The 20,855-nt window shown below is 40.6% G+C and overlaps 2 protein-coding genes across 2 annotated transcripts; both read left to right on the top strand.

Moving 5' to 3' along the window:
* The first annotated feature begins 944 nt into the window (after window positions 1–944).
* On the top strand, window positions 945–11,727 carry LOC136442974 (micronuclear linker histone polyprotein-like). Its single transcript, XM_066440019.1, has 2 exons — window positions 945–2,811; window positions 9,870–11,727. The coding sequence occupies exons 1-2, from the start codon at window positions 945–947 to the stop codon at window positions 11,264–11,266; spliced, it is 3,264 nt and encodes a 1,087-aa protein (XP_066296116.1). The 3' UTR covers window positions 11,267–11,727.
* Window positions 11,728–13,679: 1,952 nt separating this feature from the next.
* LOC136442973 (uncharacterized) lies at window positions 13,680–19,832 on the top strand. Its single transcript, XM_066440018.1, has 4 exons — window positions 13,680–13,809; window positions 15,883–16,073; window positions 16,998–17,117; window positions 17,700–19,832. The coding sequence occupies exons 1-4, from the start codon at window positions 13,680–13,682 to the stop codon at window positions 19,830–19,832; spliced, it is 2,574 nt and encodes an 857-aa protein (XP_066296115.1).
* Window positions 19,833–20,855: the final 1,023 nt, after the last annotated feature.

The raw sequence follows: 20,855 nt of genomic DNA, 5'->3' as shown, positions 1-20,855 counted from the left end.
ATCTGGGGTCAACGTCCCATTAAAATGATGGCACACATGGCTCATTTCACTATGGTTACACGTAATCTTCGTACGATAAAATACGTGCAGCCCGGTAATTTAGCTCTCCACGGTGACAACCAACACGTATTGCTGTAGGCCCTCTATGACTTGCTAGTGCCATGCCAACGTCTGGTGTATTGGTGTAAACATTACCTACCAGGTATATGGCGACACTACTGCGACTAGATCTAGAAGCAGACGGTGGCATTGAGATCGGTGCTGTATATGAAGGTATCTTCCTTTTTATGGCTGTTTCTTGCAAAACGGCATGCCACTGGTAGCTCTCCTAGAAGAGTCGTTGTAGAATAACAGAAGGAGCCAGCATACTAAATCGTGTAAATTATATAGATAGTCAATGTCTGTTGCACTGTGTTATTGCTGTTGTATCCCCAGCACGTTGTAAACCAGGTACTTGCAGGTGATGTCTGATGGTTTAAGTTCGTTTCACAGTTCTTGGCATTCATTTGTGAGAGTAAAATTTGGTTGAAATACGGTTATGAAAACTTGAATAACAATAACCATTTTTAAGAAAGGTCGTATTAGTTTTGGGTCTTCACATTGAATGTATGATGTTACGCTTTTGATCCTAGTATGCACTGAGGATTATAAATCAATCGATACCAAAGAAACTGCAAAAGAACATTCCAAGAAGAACTAATTGTGAGACTACCTTATCGGAGTTGATATCACATGCAGGACCAAGGCTTTCAATTATTAATGAGCATGTTTGATATCTGATCTTTGAGATTGATGTGACAGGTGTACAGTTGTATATACAGTTGATTCATTTGAAGGATTGACATATTTTTAAACAGAGTGTATTTCTTATAGGGAGTCGAGTCTGAGACTGCCAACAACATATTCTGACGTAAAAAACGAACTATTTAAGAGCCAAGTACGCGATGGATCGTATCAGGGAGGAAGAGGAAGTAGAAAATGGCAGTGAGCACAAGACACAAAGCAAGTCTCAAAATGACAACCAAGAAGGAGTGAACGGATTAGATGAGACAAAGAAGGGTGAAAGCAAGGGGACCTCACAATCCAAAGACGTAAAGAAAGATGAAGACAAGAAAGATGGAGAGATAAAGGAGAAAGGCGGTGAGCATACAGAAGGTTCAAAGGAGGAAGAACGAGATCACTCCGCTTTAAACGGCGACAACATGTCAGAGAAGACTGATGATGAAGGCAAAAAGAGTGGTCAAACAAATACGGGAGGCGAAGAAAAGGACGGTGAGAAAACAGAATCAGAGAAAGATAAGTCAGACCATCCCATGGCAAACGGAGAAAACACAACAGAGAAGACTAAAGAAAAAGGTAAAGAGACTGGCCAAGATGCTAAAGATAGTGAAGAAGGAGACAAGGAGAAATACGAGGAGAAAACAAAACCACAGAAGGCACAAGAGGACACGTCAGGTCATCCCGTGGCAAATGGCGATGACACGGCGAAGAAGAATGCCGAAGAAGACAAAGAGGGTGATCAAGCAGACACGAGTGGCGAGGACGGGGACAATGCCAAACAAGCTGACAAGACCGAGGACAGCAGTGCCAAGGGAACGGAGACGTCAGACAACAAGGAGGAAGGTACTAACCAAAAGCAGGACGAGGAAAGTAGCGGCGAAAGCGCTAACCAGAAGGAAAGCTCACCGGACGAAAAGGGAGAAGCCTCCGACAAGAATCAAGAGACAAGGGACAGCGAACAAAACCAGGATGAGGACGGTAGCGAGGAAAAGGACGATAGTGCACCAGCGGAGCAAGGAGACGAAGCTTCCAATGAGAACCAAGAAGCGACAGAGAAGACCAACAAGAGAAAAATATCCAGTCAGAAGAAGGATGAAAAGAAAACCAAGAAAGCAGCGTCAAAGAAAAAGGCGGATAAAAAGGAAGGCAGTGATAAGAGCAAGCCAAGCAGCAAAAAATCCAGCCAGAAGGAAAGCGAAAAGAAAAAAGGAGATAAGAAGAAATCAAGCGATAAGAATAAGTCAAGAAGCAAAAAGTCTGGTCAGGAGGAGGAGGACAAAGACACGGAAAAAGCAGCAGCATCCTCTGACGCTGACAAGAAAACAGGAGACGAAGAAGAAAGTACGGAAGAAAATAAGAAGGCGACGGATAAAGAGGAGAATACTGAACAACAAAACGGCAGTGAAGATGGTGGTAAGGAAAGGGTCAGCGAGAAAGACAACTCGCCGTCATCGGACGCAAAAGAAAACGAAGACTCTACAGAGGACCAAGAGGAAAGTGATAAAACCAAACCGGATGAAAAGAAAGAGGAAGAAGACAAAAAGAAAGGCAAGAAAGCAGCAAGTAACAGTAAAGCTGACAAGGAAGCAGACAAGGAGGAGGCGAGTGCGAATGATGAAAGCAAGACGGACAAGAAACAAAAGGGTGCTAAACAGAACAGTAGCAAAGACAAAGGTAGCGACAAGGCAAACAAGAAGGAAAAAGAAAGCACGGATCAAGACGACAGTGGCAAAAAGTCCAGCAATGAAGAGAAAGAAGACAAGAAAGACAAGAAAGCAGCATCTAAAGATAAAGCTGGAGAGAAAAAAGGAGACAAGGAGAAGGCGGGTGCGGATGGTAAAAGTAAGACAGAAAATAAGGAAAAGAGTGCTAAAGAAAACAGTGGTGAGGAAGGTGACAATAAAAAGCCGGACAAGAAAGGGAAGGTGAGCAAGGATCAAGAATCAAGTGACAAGAAGTCAAGCAAAGAGGACAAAGAAGACAAGAAAGGAAAGGAGAACAAGGATCAAGAAGCAAGCGACAAGAAGTCAAGCCAAGAGAAGAAGGCAGATAAAAAAGACAAGAAAGCAGCCTCTAAAGATAAAGATGGCAAAAAACAAGAAGGCAAGGAGAACGCTGGTACGAATGAAGAAGCTGACCAGGCTGACGAGGGTGAACAACCAACCGAGAAGAAACGTCAGCCCAAGAAGAAGAACCCCAACGTGAAAGCTAGGATTGACTGTTGGAGGAAGTGAATAACCAATAATGGAAAACCTTGCCTTTAATACCCTTCTGTCAAGAATGCACGTATCACAACCAAAGATGATATAGAAGAAGAATAACTTTATTGCACGACAACTGTACACGGTACATGGTAAAAAATAGAGGTGTAGAATAAAACTTAACATCTTAATCACGAAAACAATAAGGGCTAGCAAAAGTCTTTGATCTGGTGTTACAATCGAATGGGGATAATCATGAGTTTCGGTATTTTTTTCTTATGGGCAAAACTTGATATGTCACAGCTATTCAACATGCGTATTTTTCGGTGTGCTAAAGTAAAGAACTAATGTTCTATTTGCAACACTAGTTGATAGGAATCATGTTCTATTTGCAACACTAGTTGATAGGAATCATATCTATTTCAACGTTTATGAATTGTATTTGAAAGGTGTACATACAATTACTTCTATAGTTAGTTTCCTGTGTGTTTTGCAGCTTTCAATATTGAAGAAATACAGATATCTAAGTGAAACAGTTGCCATATGTTTTAGGAATAATTTACGTGGTGTAATATACAATTTTTCGGATTTGTACAATACAGCCGATTATGTTTTGAAAAGAACTATGAATTTTATTCAAACTTATATTGGTGTATATATGCTGCATGGCCAAACAACGTGCTTACCAAAGACATTGTGTGGAGTTATTGTACAGCTACTGAGCTTGAATAAAGATGAAATAACGAGAACAGGTACATCTCTGGTTTTGTCATATGTTAAGTTAATGTTAATTCTTCATTAGATATTATAGGCCCTTTGTCGATAGCAGTTACTCTTTAGTAACAAAACCACTCCCTGTACAAGAAAATTGTGAAAATGAAGTAAAAAGAAATTATGAAAAATAGTATGAAATACTAGCGGTCACCATGTAGGAAAAGTCCAACAGAGTCAACGTACTCATAAACACAATTAATGGCAAAATGACAAACAAATTGAAAATCAAAGCAAGTTTAGTCCATGGTTCTGGTGAAAATACAAAACCTTCAAATTGATTATTTAGCTGTCCCTTAAAATGAACGAGTGGCTAAAATTCAAATACTTAATTGTGGTACTAAAATGAATATAGAACGGTCATTGTATGCAATTCCATAATGCTTCAAATTCCCCGGCATATGGAGAACCGTGTTACTAAGTCCAAATATAAATGCACACGTGACAGAGTCCCTACATTTCGTGCTTAAATGCTTGATGAGACGTCACAGACCACATGAGACGACTTGTTATATATAATTAGTAACTGAATATGAAATGATTAAGGATTCTCCACGTCACAGTTAGATTTTGATAACTCTAGATAACATAAGTAAGGAAATACGGAAACAAAATATGTTAGCAAGGTACGTTTTAATGTTGAATTGTCTTCTCTTTAAATTCATGTGTATGATAAACACCTACCAGCATTCCATAACGTACGGTTCATGTATTGTCTTAATCTCTAAAAGGCATCAAAAACTTTAAATGTTACGAATAATATGATAAAGATGTTCATCACGTTGGCATAATTCGAAGTTCAGTTCCAGAGCATATTCTATATTAATCTGGTTTACAAATTATTCTATAATCATAGCCAATTTTTCATTTTTGTCCACACATTACACATGAAATTCGTAAGTGCATCAAAAATGATGGTGGTCTTCTGCAACACACTGGGTAGAATGTCCTTGAGCCTTTTGCTATTGTTACCGTTACCAAGTCACTACGTTTTGTTTTGTTTATCATTCTAGCAACCGCCCGCTTTTTGTATCCATATACAGTTGTTTTCTATATATCACTGCTTGCAATTGGTGAACTATATATCAAGCAGATACTTATGACTTGTTCTAATATCGTTTACAGGGTCAGACTTACATAAAGGATATTTTTTTCTCATAAATTATGATAAGATGTCGTATGTCTTAACGCATGCCAAATGTCTGTACTACATAGTCATAGATTCAATACTGTTTCTAGGTTCACACGGCATGCGTCTCTAGTCCACCTTCTTCAATAACAAGATTCACCAACACTATAGCTGAAGTGAATGTCTAAGAATGGCTTCTTTGCTGTCACCACAGGTTTATCTATGGCTTGTCCTTTGTTCTTGAGCTCACTATTTACAAAGTACCGTTCTTGCTGTTCTTTATTTCCAAAGCAGACATCGCCGCCCTGTAGTCGCACATGGCCCCCCACAACTTCATAGTCTTCTGCCTGTTCTCTCTCTCCTTGTCCCGAACGACTGTGGCAAGCTCCTGCAGACGACCTCGAAGGGTAGCTAACTCCTCATCCTTCCGCCTGCTCTCCTCTTCTGCCTCTGCAACTTGTTCGGCGATGAGCTGCTTCTCACGAGTTGCAGCATCTAACTCGACCTCCAACAGTTCCACCATCCAACTGTCGGACTCAGTTTGCGTGCAAGCATCCTTTCCTATTAAATCTATCAGCTCCAATATCTTCTTATCCTTTCTCAAAATGTCTTCCTGTAACTCTGTGTTATTCATTTCTGCTAAGGCAATTTCGAGCTCTACCTCATTTTCAGTCGCTGCGTCATGAAGGTATTTTGTCTTCATTTCAACTGTGGTCTCCCTGATGTGCGTTTTGTGTGCACTGATGGCCACTCCATATTTTGACTTTACAAAACCTCTTTTGAACTTGTTGGCCTTCTTTTCGCCTTCGTAGCGCTCGATGATGGCTATCAGACTATCCCTTTCCTGCTCCAGTAGAGCTACATGTGTCTCCTCCTGCGCCAGTTTTTCATATTCCATTTCCTGAGGACCCTGTGCTTCCTCTCTCTTGACAATGGGGTATCTGTCCTTTTCCTCTTGGCTGTCCTGTTTGGTTTTATCGATTATGTTTCGCATCTCTTCGTCAAACACCTCATGTTGTTCGTCATTGTCCTGTATGTCCTCATCCTCTGACTCCTGGTCTTCCTCCATGACTTCGTTATTTTCTTTCTCCTCTGTGCTTCCTACCGTTGTCTCTTCAGTCTTATCAGCTTTGACTTTGTCTTGGTCACTTGTGTCAGCCTTGGTTAAGTTGTTTTCTTCCACAGCAACTTGATTCTTATTTATCATCTCTTCACCAACTTCATCTCCTGTTCTGTCGTTGTCGGGGACAGGTTGGACGTTCACTTCATCATCCTTGGTTAGCACATCATTAGCTTCGTCATGTGCCATCTGATTTTCGTCAGTTACACTGTTCTCCACCTGGTTATCTTCATCTTTATTTGCCTCTGCCTTATCTTTGCCCTTGTCCTGGTTCTCACCATCTGTACCGTTCTCCTCCACAACATTTGCCCCTTCTTGCTCGGCCCCGTCCTCTTTTATGACTGAGTCCGCGGCGTCGTCATTCTCTGCTAGGCTTGCATCTACTGAGTTGTCTTTGACTTGGCCATCTTCGGCACCACCGGCTTCTTCACGCGTCTCTGCTGTTTCCTCATCATGGTTGGGCTTTAACTCTTCTTGTTTGTATTTACTGTCCTCGTTTCCGTCTGCATCATTCTTTACGGTTTCCTCCCTTTTGTTAGTACCCTCTTGAGAGACAACCTGCTTTTCTTCTGTTGATTGCGATTCTTGTGTTGACTCAGAGTTATTAGGCTCCGCATGAGCTCCTGGGTCTTCAGCATCTTCTTTACGGTCTTTGCTATCCTCGTTTTCTTCTGTATCTTTCTGTTCACCTTCCTCCTCCTTTTCCATGCCTGTTAATTTCTGTGCTGTGTCACTTGACTCTGGTACAGTTCCTTGGTCTTGTATGCCTTCAACGATTTCATCCGTAATGTCTTCTTCACCATCTTCATCCTTCCCACTTCCTTCTTCTTTCTCTGGGAAGACATCATCGGATTTTTCTTCTTCATTTGGCTCAACATGAGCTCCTTGGACTTGATCACCTTCGTCTTTGCTATCTTCTTTTATTTCCGTGTCCTTAGCTCCGTTTTGCTCTTCTCCTTCCGTGGCATTATTTTGTGAGACACTATCATCCTTCTCATCCTCTATTGGTTGAGTTTCTTGTGTTTTGTCAGTTGGCTCTGCTTCTTGTTCTTCATTGATATCCTGTTCACCATCTTCGTTTCCGGTTGCGCCTCTGTCCGCACTTTCTTCTTCTTTGCCTTTGTCTTCAGAGACGCTCTCATTCTTCTCGTCCTCAATAGGTTGAGAGTGTTCTGTTGAGTCGTCATTTTGCTCTGTATGTGCTCCTTCATCTTGAACTTCGTCTTGAATATCGTACTTGTTGTCGCTTTCTTCCTCTTTGTCTTGGGATTCACTATTAGTCTGCTGGTCGTCTTTTTTCTCAGATTCCTGTGTTGTGTCTTTTGGTTCTGTATTGGCTACCTGGTCTTGAACACCTTCGTCTTTGTTATCTTCGCTTCCATGTTCCTCCTCTACCTCTTTGTTTTGAGAGGCACCATCCGTTTGCTCGACTCCTATTTGCTGCGATTCCTGTGGTGTGTCGTTCTGATCTGTGTGAGGTTCTTGGTCCTGGTTATCTTCATCTGTACCATCTTTGTTATCTCCGTTTTCGTCTTTGTCCTTACTTGCAGTATCCTCATCTTTGCCTTCAGGGATGCTATCAGGCTGCTGATCTTCTGTTGGCTGAGTTTCTTGTGGTGTTTCAGTTGGTGCTGAGTCCTCCTTGACATCTTCATTAAGACCGCCTTTGCTATCCTCGTTTCCATCAGTATCTATATCCTTCTTTCCGCTGTCATTTTCTTTGTCTTTATCCTCGGTGGCACTATCATCTTGTGGTGTTTCGGTTGCCTCTGTTTCGTCCTTGCCATCTTTATTGAGACCGTCTTTGCCATCCTCGTTTCCATCTGTATCTTTATTTTCACTTTCCTCCTCTTTGTTTTTATCATCGGTGACAGTATCATCTTGTGGTATGTCATTTGGTTCAGTATGTGAATCTTGGTCTTTGCCATCTTTATCTGTATCCGTATTTCTACCTTTTTCCTCCCCATTGGTGTCTTTGTCTTGAGATTCTTCTTGATTGGTATCTACTTTATGCTCGCCCTCATCTTCCCTCCCTTCACCCACGTTGCCTGTTTTGTTCTCGTCTGTTTTCTCCATGGGTTCCATATTTAAGTTCCCTGATCTGTGAATCCTTGCAGACTGTCAGCTATACCGTTCTGTTTTCGGGGATACAAATAAAGAAATCAAAAATTACATATTGGCAATGTCGGTATCTTCCATCTTGCTAGTAATAAGCAGAGAATAAATAAACCATGATTTGGTCTTGGTGGCCATGCAATATTTCTTATTTTATAACCTGGAGAGGCACACAGATGTAGGCATATATTTCAAGTTAACATGATATACAGATCGATGACAAATATTTGTGATCATTGTGAGAATGGTCTAACGTCAACTACGCCTAGAAACCACAGAAAAAAAGCAACAATTACATATTTTCAAGGCGCACACGCACAGTACACACGAGTTAGATAGAGGCGGAAATAAAACGAACACTTATTATACTTACTGTTTTTGTTCTCTGCTAATCACTCAAAATACCTGCCGACAAAATATGCAACAACATGCAAAATGACACTAGGATGACAAATGACACTGCACCTTTGAAATAACATGCGTGCTTACGACACTCAGTATCTAAGGCCTTAGACAACATGGGCACAATACACATGCGTCATGTGATAACAGTTAATCATCAGGCGTTTCCATAGACCTTGAGTGTCGCTGAGAAAAGCAATCAACGTAATGTAGCAACCGCGATGATGGTTAATGTAGCGTAAGTGGTATAGCAACGGGTGAGCTGTTGCAATGTTTGTGGCTAATAAACACTGACAAAAGGAAGAGCTAGGTCGCCAATGCATTTCATGAAGTCACCGCAAAAATGTTGATCATCCGTTGTGGTCTATCGTGTGAGAAAGGGACACTTTGAAAACGTATGATTTCACAGGAGCTATAGAGACCTCCAAGTGAAGGATAAAGGTATGTACAAACAGTTGCAGAGATGTCCTTTCAATAGAGGTGTTTGGTCGCCTGTGATGATTCGTTTACAAGTACAGAAAAGAAAATCCTCCAAAAAACGACGCGTCGACCTTTTCTGCCATGATATGGAATAGTATTAATTGACATTAGTTTTCTATTCCTGATGGCGTATTGAACATATTCTTTACCTCAAATGTCTATTCTTAATGATATTTTAACTAATTTATTGTAATAGTAATGATGCGTGGAAACGAAAAGCATATTACAGGCACGTTTATCAAAGGTTCAGTTATGCACATTTAAGGGCACATGTAAATGGTGACGCCAAGTAGCAACTTCGTTTATCCTTAAAGTGTGTATCCAAATCTCCTAGTAACAACTGTGTTTGTGTTTGTTTACAGGTCGACTGTTTCGTAGTTCAATGCCCATGATAGTGTGAGCAGCTCTCCCGACATATCATCTATGATATTCATGACTTTGTAGGACAAGAACCCAAGATAGCTTTATATTGTCAACGTGGAGATAGGAAATAGGAAAGACAGAAAAATCAAATACAGAAAGGACGGCGTCAAAAACACGGACACGATGAAGTCAGAAGATACGGAAGAGGAACACGATGGAACGAATGATACTCAGAACAGCAATGGAAGCCAAGATAGCAAAGATGCAGCAGACAGCGTCAAAGGCAGTGTCCAAGGAAGCGAAGCTACAGAGACGACAAGTACAGAGAAAGATAAAGGAAATGTGACAGAGCAAAGTAGTTATCTAGAGACACGTGCAGATGAAGATATAACCGACAAGAAGGGGAATAATACACACAATACAAGTACAGAAAAGGACAAGACAAAGGGGAGAACAGAGAAGTCAAGTAAAGAAGAAGGCAAGACAGGAGGAAGTACAGACAAGACAGGTACAGAAGAAAACAAGACAGAAGGAAGTACAGAGAAGACAAGTGCAGTAGAAAACAAGACAGAGGGGAGTTCAGAGAAGACAAGTACAGAAGAAAACAAGACAAAGGGAACTACAGACACGACAACTGCAGAACAAAACAAGACAGAAGGAAGTACGGAGAAGACAACTGCAGAAGAAGGCAAGACAGCGGGAAGTACAGACAGGACAAGTGCAGAAGATGATAAGACAGATAAAACAGAAGGAAAGAGAAGTGAAGAAGATGATAAGATAGGAAAGACAAAGGGAAGTACAGACAATACAGGCGTAGAAGAAAATGATACAGAAAAGACAGATGACAGTACAGAGAAGACCAACGTGGAAGACAAAGACAAGACAGAAGAGCCAGATGAGAAAAATGAACGACTAGAGACGCTATCCAAGGGCATTGCAGACCTACAAGAACGCCGTGCTGCTTTGATAGAGAAACATCTTAAAGACGGGGTCAAGGAAAGTCTTAAGTTCGGATCCGCGGACAATCACCTCGGGACTATGCTATCGGGTCAAATGAGCGTCATGTTCATAATAGACAACCTGCGGACAGCGGTGGAGAGTAAAAGTAGACGCAAGGAGCAGCTCAAGAAAAAACAGGCTAAACTGGAATCTCGAGTTGGAGAACTGCGCGCAGTTTTGGATGAAAAGGACAGCGTGATAAAACAAAAGGAAGAAGATCTAGAAAAAATGCAGGCAAACAAAGGTGAAAAAGAGATAACAAACGGAGAGTCGCAGACTGACTTTGATACCGCACTGGAATCTGCGGACAAGACGTCACAACAACAAGCTGAAATAGAAGCTTTAAAGTCGGATATTGAAGACAAGAAGCTAGAACAGGCCTTACTTTACGAACAGGCTGCCTGCATGGCTTCAGATAAGTCTTGGAAGGAACACGAAGTTGAGTTCCTTGACTCTCTCCTTAACGCGATCAAGGACAAGCCAGACGACAAAGAACTTAACGGACAGAAGAAAGCTGTGATGACGTGGACACTACTGAATGAATACCGCAAGGCCGAACATGAACTTGATGTGCTTAAGCACAAAGATCGTGTACTTGAGAAAGAAAACGAAGAGTTAAGAAGAGAGTTGGAGTTTCTTAAGAAAACCGGAACAGGGGAGGACTTTGACGAGTCTTCGGACTCCGACGACGAAGAACAACAACAAGAAGACAACGACAAGCGGCAGTTGCGAGACAGCATCGATGACGTCATCAAAGCTGTCAAAGAGGCCCAGAAAGATGCAAAGGAAGACGATTCCGGTAGGGGCAGCGTTAACGAACTGTCGGAACGTTTGCCGAATGAGGGGAGAAAGAAGCAGCTTCCACCGCTTCGGAAAAATCCCCCAAAGCCTCAGTGGCGGTACTAAACTTTCAACGTTGTTTCCCCATGTACATATCCCGAAGGAAAAAAATAATAACCCTGAGATTTACCAATCATTATTCCCAGGTTACCATAGGATACATAGTTCTTAGCAAGCTAATATTCCGGACAGTTTCCCTTATATTATCTTAGCAAATGTTTGTCAGTTTGCTGGTTGTTGTGATGTCTGTTGTATACAATATCTAATGTTATGTAATCTATATTGAATTTGCAAGCATGGGAATAGGCGCTTTATTTGTTTGTAAACAGGAACTAAACAAATGTAGGATTACATTATACGCATTATTTGATTAACGCCGAATGAATCCATCTGCTAAGAATTAATAATTGGTATTCAGATTAATCTATATACCACATTTTTATTCATAACACAAATGTACATGAACTCAGTAATACCTTGGGTCTTCTATATAAAGACACAAAGGTAAATTTTTGTATAACGTTGGTAACGAGAGCAAAGAATAGACATTGTTCATTTGCTTGATACTGTTTGATTTTCTTTATATGGGCAACGACTTTTACCTGATCTATTGTGGCTGTGTTGTGCTTAATAAATATGCAATAAAAAAAATTGTGAACAGACTTTTGTGTGATTGATCAGTGTTATTATAGTATAAAGCACCTCTTCAACCCATAGGCATTAATGTATATATAGTCAGTCATTCTATAAAGACTATGACATAGTACTGCGTTAACAAAATTTCAGCAACAGAAAAAAATAGTTAAAAAAAACTATTCAAACGATCGAAACATACATTGCAAAAGTTCGAGAAACAGTTCAATAGGTCAAAGTTCATTTGCCGGAGTTTGAATGGTTGAGTCGGCTGCGTGTCGTCGGCATCTTCTTTCGTCTTCCCGGATTTCCCAGTTTTTGTGAACAATTTCTCAAGCATTAATGTAGCGGTACCTTTTTTATCCATTCACAATGCTAGGATCTAGTAACCTGTTGCCATTGCGTGACTTTTGCCATCCCCACACTAGAAGGCTAACAGAGTGATCATTTGTAATAATCACCGGGGTCTGTACATTCATTAATAATGAATACCCCTGCACGCAGTGTTAAGCTGTGCATAATGGGGTCTAGTGATGATATTTTTCTAGATCTTTATCATATTAGATATTGACGCTTTATTGTTTTGTTATAAAACTCACTTACTAAATTTAGATGTACTGAGGCTCTTGGATTATGCAAACTAGGTATAGTTTTAAAATGCACCTCTCTCTCCCTTGCTTTCACTGTAACTGTTCCAGTATCATGTCGTAAATAAACAAGTCGTTACCATGGAGATATAGCCTCCTGCTGTAATGACCAGGCCTTTGTTGAATATAAATTTACCAATCAGAATAACGGCTATCATAGGAAACTGAAATAATATTCTCGGACATTTTTCTGATGTAATGTTTTCTAATATCACCTAAAATGTTGTTCAGACGTGCTGTACAAAAAAAAATATTTTAGCATTTCATAATAACATTATGCACAGTTATATTTCTTTGCGACCAACCAAGGGGATAAAATGCCAAACTATTTGTATGTTTGTTTTATTTAGATCTCTATTAGTGTCACATAAAGAACCACTATTCTACCTGGAGTCCATATTTTATCTAAGTGTACCTCTTCCTAATGGAATGCCCTATGTATGGCTCAAGAATGACGCAACGTGTTGTACATTAAACGTATCGTTACGTCAGCAAAAAGGCGTACCTGGGAGCGTTTAGAATAGGGTTGCTCTTTGTCGAAAGAGATAGTTACACGTCCAACCGCCAGGGGTGGTGAGCTACGAATGAAGGGAAGGGGGGAACATCTGGGATTGATAAGGGGAGGGGAGGATCACTAACACTGTGATCCGACAAGAACTGGTATTTCTTTATACACAGCCCAGAATATTTGTTCCACGTGTGTGCCACGAAAAATAGAAAAAAAAGACAATGACTGACAAAGAAAATATGATAGATCAATTCGTGTAATGTGTCCACCCTTGCGAACACTAATGCTTTATCCCTAACCTTACATAGCGATGAATACATTGTATCTCTAGTCATACACGCAATTCCAGCTTGAATTCTAGCTACTTTGTCCCTCGTTCTTGCTATTAAGTGAAGAAATTGAAAAAAAAACCGCAGTGACTGACAAAGAAAGATGGATAGATCAATTCGTGTTCACCCTTTTGATCACTAATGTTTTATCCCTAACCTTACATAGCGATGAATACATTGTATCTCTAGTCATGCACGCAATTCCAGCTTGAATTCTGGCTACTTTGTCCCTCGTTCTCATTATTAAGTGACTCCTGCATATTTAATGAGGGATCATGGCGACAGTACAGGTATCAGAGTGCGTCAGTCGGTCCGGAGAATTCTCTGTAGGTTTTTCCTAACGATTCGTACCGTTCGTATCTATGTACATCAGGGAAAATGTCTACATTCAAAACGCAAAATGGCGCTGCGTCAGTGAAGCCCGCGGGAAAAACCTGAAAACGACCATCGCTGAGGAGACAGCCTTGATCGTCTGCGTTGCTAGGATACGGGGTGTGTGTAACATGACTCAATGACTCATCAAGGAATTTGACATCCTCGTTTGATGGTAAATAAGGCGTAAACGTAACCTGATTTGTCCTAGATAACATCTATGTTTATATATAACAGCATCCCTGAACCAAATGATGTTTGTAATAGCAAAAATTATGAAAGAAAATTTATGGTACCTGAGTGATACGTGCGGAGAGATTGTCGAGAAGAAGAAAGGCGGGAAAATATCGTTCTGAAGGATTCTACAAAATCATGTCTGCGATAAGAAGGCCAAACAGAGGGGTGAGCAGGGCAAGCGGTAAGTAGTCATTTTTATCTTAATGCTATCTGACATCAACTGTTCATCTTGATTATGCTTAAGGGGATGTAACGACAAATTCTACCTTGTAAACCATACATGACTTGTGAACTATGAATACTGTTATACACGTATACCGTCCATCGGATGAATAGTTATAACTGTCCTTGTTGCTGAATGCCTTCAATTCTCACTCCGTAACACTGATAAGTCGTGACCTGCAAGAAACATAGCAAGATAGCCCACGTACATTTGTACATGTGGTTTATTATCTCGAGTACGGCCGGTACATATAGATACTGTGCATGCAATCATTGAATTCGAACCAAATTAAAAGAAAAGTCAATGTGCTAACACATTCCTTTTTGTAGTGATTGGAATGTGTTAGTCTTAAACGTTAATGTGACATTGTATAAACAAGGTGTAGTTGCTACGCATTCGAGTGTCGTGACATACGTGGCTTATATAGCTGTGAGGAAAAAAAAAGTTGAGAACGCCCTAATTCTAGGAGATTACTTTTGTTGCTACCTTACGTGACAATATGCTATTAGAGCTTTCAATAACAGAAATGGAAAATTCTTTTCCAGAAAAAACAAAGTTGATATTCAGAAAGATGGTTTCAATGCTTTAGACCGTATGTCACTCATAAATGTATACTAATACCGGTATCTACACTGAATTACCTTGATAAGTCTTAAAATAGCTTAGACAGTGAATACGTCTACATTCAAAGTATTTGTATCTGTGACAAAATTGGTTATTTTGACAGTATGACAAGGTTACGCTTCCATGTTTCATTATTACCCGTCCCTTCCATTCCATTTATATCGTTAAAGTAAAGAGCGAACAATGAATACTGTTAAACATTTGTACCGTCCGTAGACTGAATATGTATATCTGTCCTTGGTGCTGAATACCTTCCATTTACCTGAAAGTGGCACACTAACACACATTCTGCAAACGCCCTAACATTTAAGAATACAGATACCCGATCATTTCTGTGTATTTATTAAAGCCAAAGGCTAATCTTTCAGGATTATTTATAAGAAGAAATACATATAGACATTCAGATTTAAGGATTGAAAAAAACATGCATAATTAAGCCATAAGATATAAGGTATACGTAATAGACCGTACTTAAGAAAAATGGTTGATTGCTTTTTCAAAAGTTAGATGGGCCGAACAGTTATCTGATGTTGGTTAGAAGGGTATTCCATAGATTAATGTGAAAGAAAGGTAGCTAGAGAAAGGTTTGCTTATTGGAGTTCGTTTTGGGTTTTGGTAGTTTGAAACTGTAATAAGGCCATGTTGATTTGATTATATGGATGACATCCTCTGGGAACCCTTAAACTGATGCGAGCGTGCGAATAAATAAAAATGTTTGGAAAAAAGTTCATCATGAAATCTACGTGGTTTGAAAGGTTGAACAAATGACTTTTAACACACAAAGTATGGTATCTATACCAAATAAATGGTTATTCATTTTCATTTCTTCACATCTTCTCCCTAGGCTTGTAGAATTGCTTTTGGCGTTTTACAACATTAGTACAGTTTTTAATTTTCTTTCTGCAATTCACGGCGTTCATTTTGTCACATTTCAGCTGCTTTGTACGATTTACAGTATGGTTAAAAACTTACCTTTTTTTGGAAACGTACGAAAATTGATGCGCGCGCAGATGTCATCCATACAATCAAATCAACATGGCCTAATTATCTAGTCTAGTACCGTGGCCATATAGAACTAAAACTTCTTCACAACCATCACTGTCATTCAGGAGCTGGTAGTTCGGCCAACCTTCTCCATGGAGAGCCTGAGGAGGTGAAACAGAGAGTACAGCACCTGACCAACGTGGTCCGGGCCTGGAGAGAGAAGTATGAAATCTCTAAAACCCAGCTGGCGGGAGTTATCAGGGAGTTAGAGGAGGAACGGGAGAAGAGCCTAGAGATCAGCAGCGAGTTAGAAACGGTAAGTACATGACTAGATTATTCATGAAATTATAATTTAAAATTGTTAAGTTAAGTTAAAGTCGTCTCGCACCAGACGGTGCATAGGGCAGTGCCAATCTCCATTTCAGTAGCCCTTGGGCCACGCAACTTTGTGCCATCACAATAGCAGGGGGCTAGTCCATTGGTAGAGGCGTGTGTTTAACTGCTATACTCTTTCCCAAATGCTAAAATACTACGCACAGACAGCAGTATGTATCATTTTTTACGTCTACCGTTTGCAAGGCGAACACTTTACCAATTAGGCCATTGCACAACTGAAATTGGTAGATGTTAGCAATAGTTCAACTGTTATGTATGTACACGCCGCCATACATTGTACCTGTTACAATAGTCGCTCAATTACGTTCTTCCTATTCTAAATAATACTATAGCTAAGGTGAGGGGGTCCAAATAAGACATTGAGCTAATATTTCAATCTGGATACAACAGGAGACGAAGAAGGTAGAAATTCATTTTTTTTTTGCTTCCATCACTATAATTCGAATAAGCAGATACATGCCTTGGCTAGTCCTTGTAAAGATATAACTTTTCAACAATCTAAGGATGGATATTGTTTTTAAAAAATATATATTTCAACAAAAGATTGATACATTTAACTACCTAGAACCTATGTTGGACAGAAATTGGCACTGTTGAATAATATGATATCTATGAGATTTCCATGGTTCGTTTTCTTCCCTTCTTTTGGAACAAAGTAGCAATGTCTGTCCTTGGTGCTGAATGCCTTCCATTTGCCTAAGAGAGGCACAGCAGCCCGCGGTATCCATCAAAAGTTTAGAATAAAAGACTGTTGTAAAATGATTCGTTGTTCTACCATGAAAACAGTCATAAATACTTGCTGTTATTTTTGATGTTAATGTTATTGTTGTTGTTGTTTTCACAGTTAAAGGATAAACAAGAGAAGTTAGTACAGAAATATGAGGGGGAGAAGAAAGCTCTTCAGGAGGAAAAGGACGCGAACGAGTCGGAGCTCCAGAAAAGGCTCCAGACACAAAAAGAAAAGGTTCGTAGGTCTTTAAATTCACATACACGCACACACATACACACACGCACGCACACACATACACACACACACACACACACAAATATAGAGACACACACATGTGCAAACACACGTACACAAATACAGTAGACACAAGCACACTCGCGCACACGTGCACACACAGACAAATAAAGAAAAGGTTTGTAAGTCTTCAGATGTCTGAGAATTCACACACACACACACACACACACATACACAAACATACATACATACATGCATACAGAGAGAGAGGGGACATATACACATCTTGGCATTAAGAAAAGTCATTTCTAAAACCCGTTCACTGAAGAAACTGATTAATATCAATGTTATGTGTATTCTTTTCAAAATTGTAAAGTATGAACGGCATACCATACGTAAAGGTATATGTACTGTTCTCCTGTCGAGTTATTACGATTTTTACCATGATTTGTAAAGTTATCATTATCCCATGTGTAGTGACCTAGTTTGCTGCACTTCCTACAATCAATCACCTTGATTTGAGACAGAAATAGGTCGAAGATTCATCAATTCAAGATTCGGATCTCATTTCTCGCTCTGTAGGCACATGGACTGCTGAGCCACCTGAAGGCTGCCGTTGTCGAGGAGAGAAAACAACGAAACGAGCTGGAACAGGAAAAACGCCTCCTGGAGAAAGAAGTGAGGAAGATGGAGGATTCCCTGGAGGAGAAGGAACAGAAGATACAAGAGAAGGAGAAGAAGATGGCATCTCTTCACACAGAAATTGAAGACAAGATACAAGGAATACAGAGCGCGGAGATGGATGAAAAAAGTGCGCAGACAGAAGAGGATATGGTCCCGAGATCAACCAATGTTTCTACTATCTCTGAATCCCAACTATCTCCGGCTAGAAGGTGGGAAATAGACATGCTAAAGGCCCAGTTAGAGGAAGTAACGTATGACAAGCAGTTGCTGTGTGACGATGTAGAGAAAATTATCTTTGAGAAGAGCCGTAAAGTCCACGAAGTAGAGCTGTTGAGAGAACAGTTGCAAGGAATGGAGGAAAGTCTTGAGAAACAAAGTCGTCACAAGAAGGAAAACGCAGTGGCCACCTGGGGACTCATGAGTAAGTACAGCCAGGCCATACAAACATGCGATCTACTGGAGTACAGAGAAAACGTGCTCAAAATGGAAAATGCTGAGTTGACAAAGGAGTTAAATGTTCTAAGAAGAGCCTTGGGAGATGGCAGTAAAATGGACAGCCATCTTCAAAAAGAGGTGTACGTAAACCAAGTAAAGGACTTGGAACGAGATCTAGAAAACCTGAGGAGCGAGAATGATGACTTGAGAACATACAAGGACGTTCTAGAGCGCAGGTTTCTGGATAAGAAGGACCTCTCTGAACAACTCAAAGAGAACACAAGAAAAATGGAGAAAGAACTCGGACGTCTGCGAACCGAGTGTGACGAAATGAGGATGGAGATTTGCACAGAAAACCAGAGAACGCAACAGATCGAGAGTGATATCGATGAGTCAACCGCAGCAGAAAGCAAAGAAGAAAAGGCCGTGCAAATCCACATCCTCAGAAGTCGGGTCACAGTCTTAGACTCTGAGCTTCAAACACTCCGTAAGAAGAATGACCTCGCCGAGATCGAAAATAGATATGCAGCAAATCTAGACGAGCTCAGGAAAGAGGCAGAAATGTCGAGATCAAAATTGGAGCTCGCTCGTAAGGAGACCGCTTCACATAGATCGGAGAAGGACGCACTCTCCATGCAAGTGGTCATGTTCCGCCACCGCCTGAACGAACTACACAGGGAGCTTCCCGTGGTGAGGAAAGAGAGAGACTCCCTCCGCAAGAGCATCGTTCTCCTTAAAGCCAACAGACAACACGATACGAAGCTGATGATGAGAGAACTATTCGACTTAAAGATAGAGATGGCGAAGATGCTAAACGAGATAGATCTCCATCGAGAAGACAAAGCCACCATCTTGAAACAACTGATCGATCTACAGACCAGTCTGACTAAAAAAGCACGACAGGAAGGAATTTCACGGTCTGCTGTCGTGGAAACGACAAGGACGATAGCTAAGATGATGAAGCACCTCCAAGCCGTCCCTAATATCCCGGATGATCATAACGATGAACTTCCGGCCTCCTCCCAAGAGATAATTGGTAAAGGAGATGATTTTAAATATTTTGAAGGAGGAAGTCGAATAGCCAGTCCAGGACAGTCCCCAACTAACATGTTTAAGAAGAAGGATGACACAAAGAAGTCAGGAAACCTTCCAAAGCTCAAACCTAGAATTCCGAAAAGAGCGGAAGCCCAACGTCCATGTCTAACTTCTTCAAAGTCAGACACGGCGGCAAAACTGTGGGGGCCCTCTTCCTCCATGACACCGGGCGGGTGGGAGGGAAAATCGGCGAGCGCCACAGGAGTGGAGAGGGAAACTGAACTACTGTCAAACAGACAGAGAATTCAAGACACCTTAAACAAGACGAGGATGGGCTATGCTCCTCTGAGAACCACTCTGAACGCGTTTGAGAGTCCGGTAGAGAGTCCGAGCGAGAGGCAAAGAACGGACTCTGGTATCACAGCGGATGAGAACAGAGGGCTGGGAACGCAGGCTAGCCCGTCGGAACCTGGGTGGCAGTACGGTGGCAATTTTTACTCAGACTACGGGGACGACGGCGCCTCATGGTCGAGCGAAAGCATTCATTTCGATACATTTTGATACTCGTGACATGTTATAAGCATTACAGTGCATTCTCTACATAACCTACTCATATACGTTTGTATGTCATAATTTGTCATTGTATCATTGATATGCTGTAAACACATTACAGCGTAAGACATATATTATGTGTCTTACGTATACGTGTAAGTTTCTTATGTTGGAAGTTGTCGTATAAGGACGTCGTCGCTAACTTTATAGACCATATTATATAGATAAGATATATGAATGATATCTTTCAGTGATAGATTGTTCCGTTACGACCGAGGAAAGGACCTTCTTTCAATTAAGTTGTTTGTTACTGTATTTTAGTATATTTCAAGATAAATGTAATTCTCTTTTAAAAGATATATTCTAATGGAACAAGTTTTTATCACAATATGCTTACATTTTCTGAAATCGAATTCTGTTTTTACAAAAGAGCGTGCGATAGCCACATCATAAAGTATTCATATTTCATTTAGCTGACGTGAAAAGGGTAATGATGGGCTTTGAATATTTTATGATGGTGGTATTTCGAAATTCTTTTGTACAGTGGATGGTACTTGATGTTTTATTGTCTTGTCGTGCGCCATTTGGTGACCAAAGAACGATCAGACAAAGAGAAGGCGACCACCTTTGTACGGCCATATCTAAGAAAACGGTCGCACAAAGCCGTAGTGTTTTCTAAGAAAATCCTTGGAAAATTCCTCGGCGTTAGGGATAAAAGAATGTATATTTTCTATTGTCAGGAGTTTTTGGAAATGCACATGAACACCCCCCTGCCCACATCGTTCTCAAAACAGATCGTAAAATGGGGAGGGGCGATAACTGAAGTTAAGTGTACGTAATTTGATAATGACACACTAGAGATGGTTGCCAACAACACATATTTCAAGATGGACAGACCGGTGTAAAGGACATGTATATGTCGCAATCGACATGAAACAAAACACATGTATAGGTCATGGTGTTAGTTTGTTGTTATTTGTTGTGGTTTATTTCAGAAAATTTTGCCTGTAACAGATATTGAGATGAAGAGAT

This window comes from Branchiostoma lanceolatum, chromosome 10 (genome assembly GCF_035083965.1).
Source record: "Branchiostoma lanceolatum isolate klBraLanc5 chromosome 10, klBraLanc5.hap2, whole genome shotgun sequence".
NCBI classification, from domain to species: domain Eukaryota; kingdom Metazoa; phylum Chordata; class Leptocardii; order Amphioxiformes; family Branchiostomatidae; genus Branchiostoma; species Branchiostoma lanceolatum.
The sequence above is the reverse complement of the archived record's forward strand: the minus strand, read 5'-3'. Positions and strand labels throughout refer to the sequence as shown.

What these genes read in the sequence shown, in the direction of transcription:
- LOC136442974 (XM_066440019.1), top strand. Translation starts at nt 945, where the DNA reads ATGGATCGTATCAGGGAGGAAGAGGAAGTAGAAAATGGCAGTGAGCAC. An exon ending in AGCAAGCGACAAGAAGTCAA is followed by an intron (nt 2,812 to 9,869) that starts GCCAAGAGAAGA and finishes CAGACAAGACAG; the next exon opens with GTACAGAAGAAAACAAGACA.
- LOC136442973 (XM_066440018.1), top strand. Translation starts at nt 13,680, where the DNA reads ATGTACATCAGGGAAAATGTCTACATTCAAAACGCAAAATGGCGCTGC. An exon ending in CTGCGTTGCTAGGATACGGG is followed by an intron (nt 13,810 to 15,882) that starts GTGTGTGTAACA and finishes ACTGTCATTCAG; the next exon opens with GAGCTGGTAGTTCGGCCAAC. An exon ending in TCCAGACACAAAAAGAAAAG is followed by an intron (nt 17,118 to 17,699) that starts GTTCGTAGGTCT and finishes CTCGCTCTGTAG; the next exon opens with GCACATGGACTGCTGAGCCA.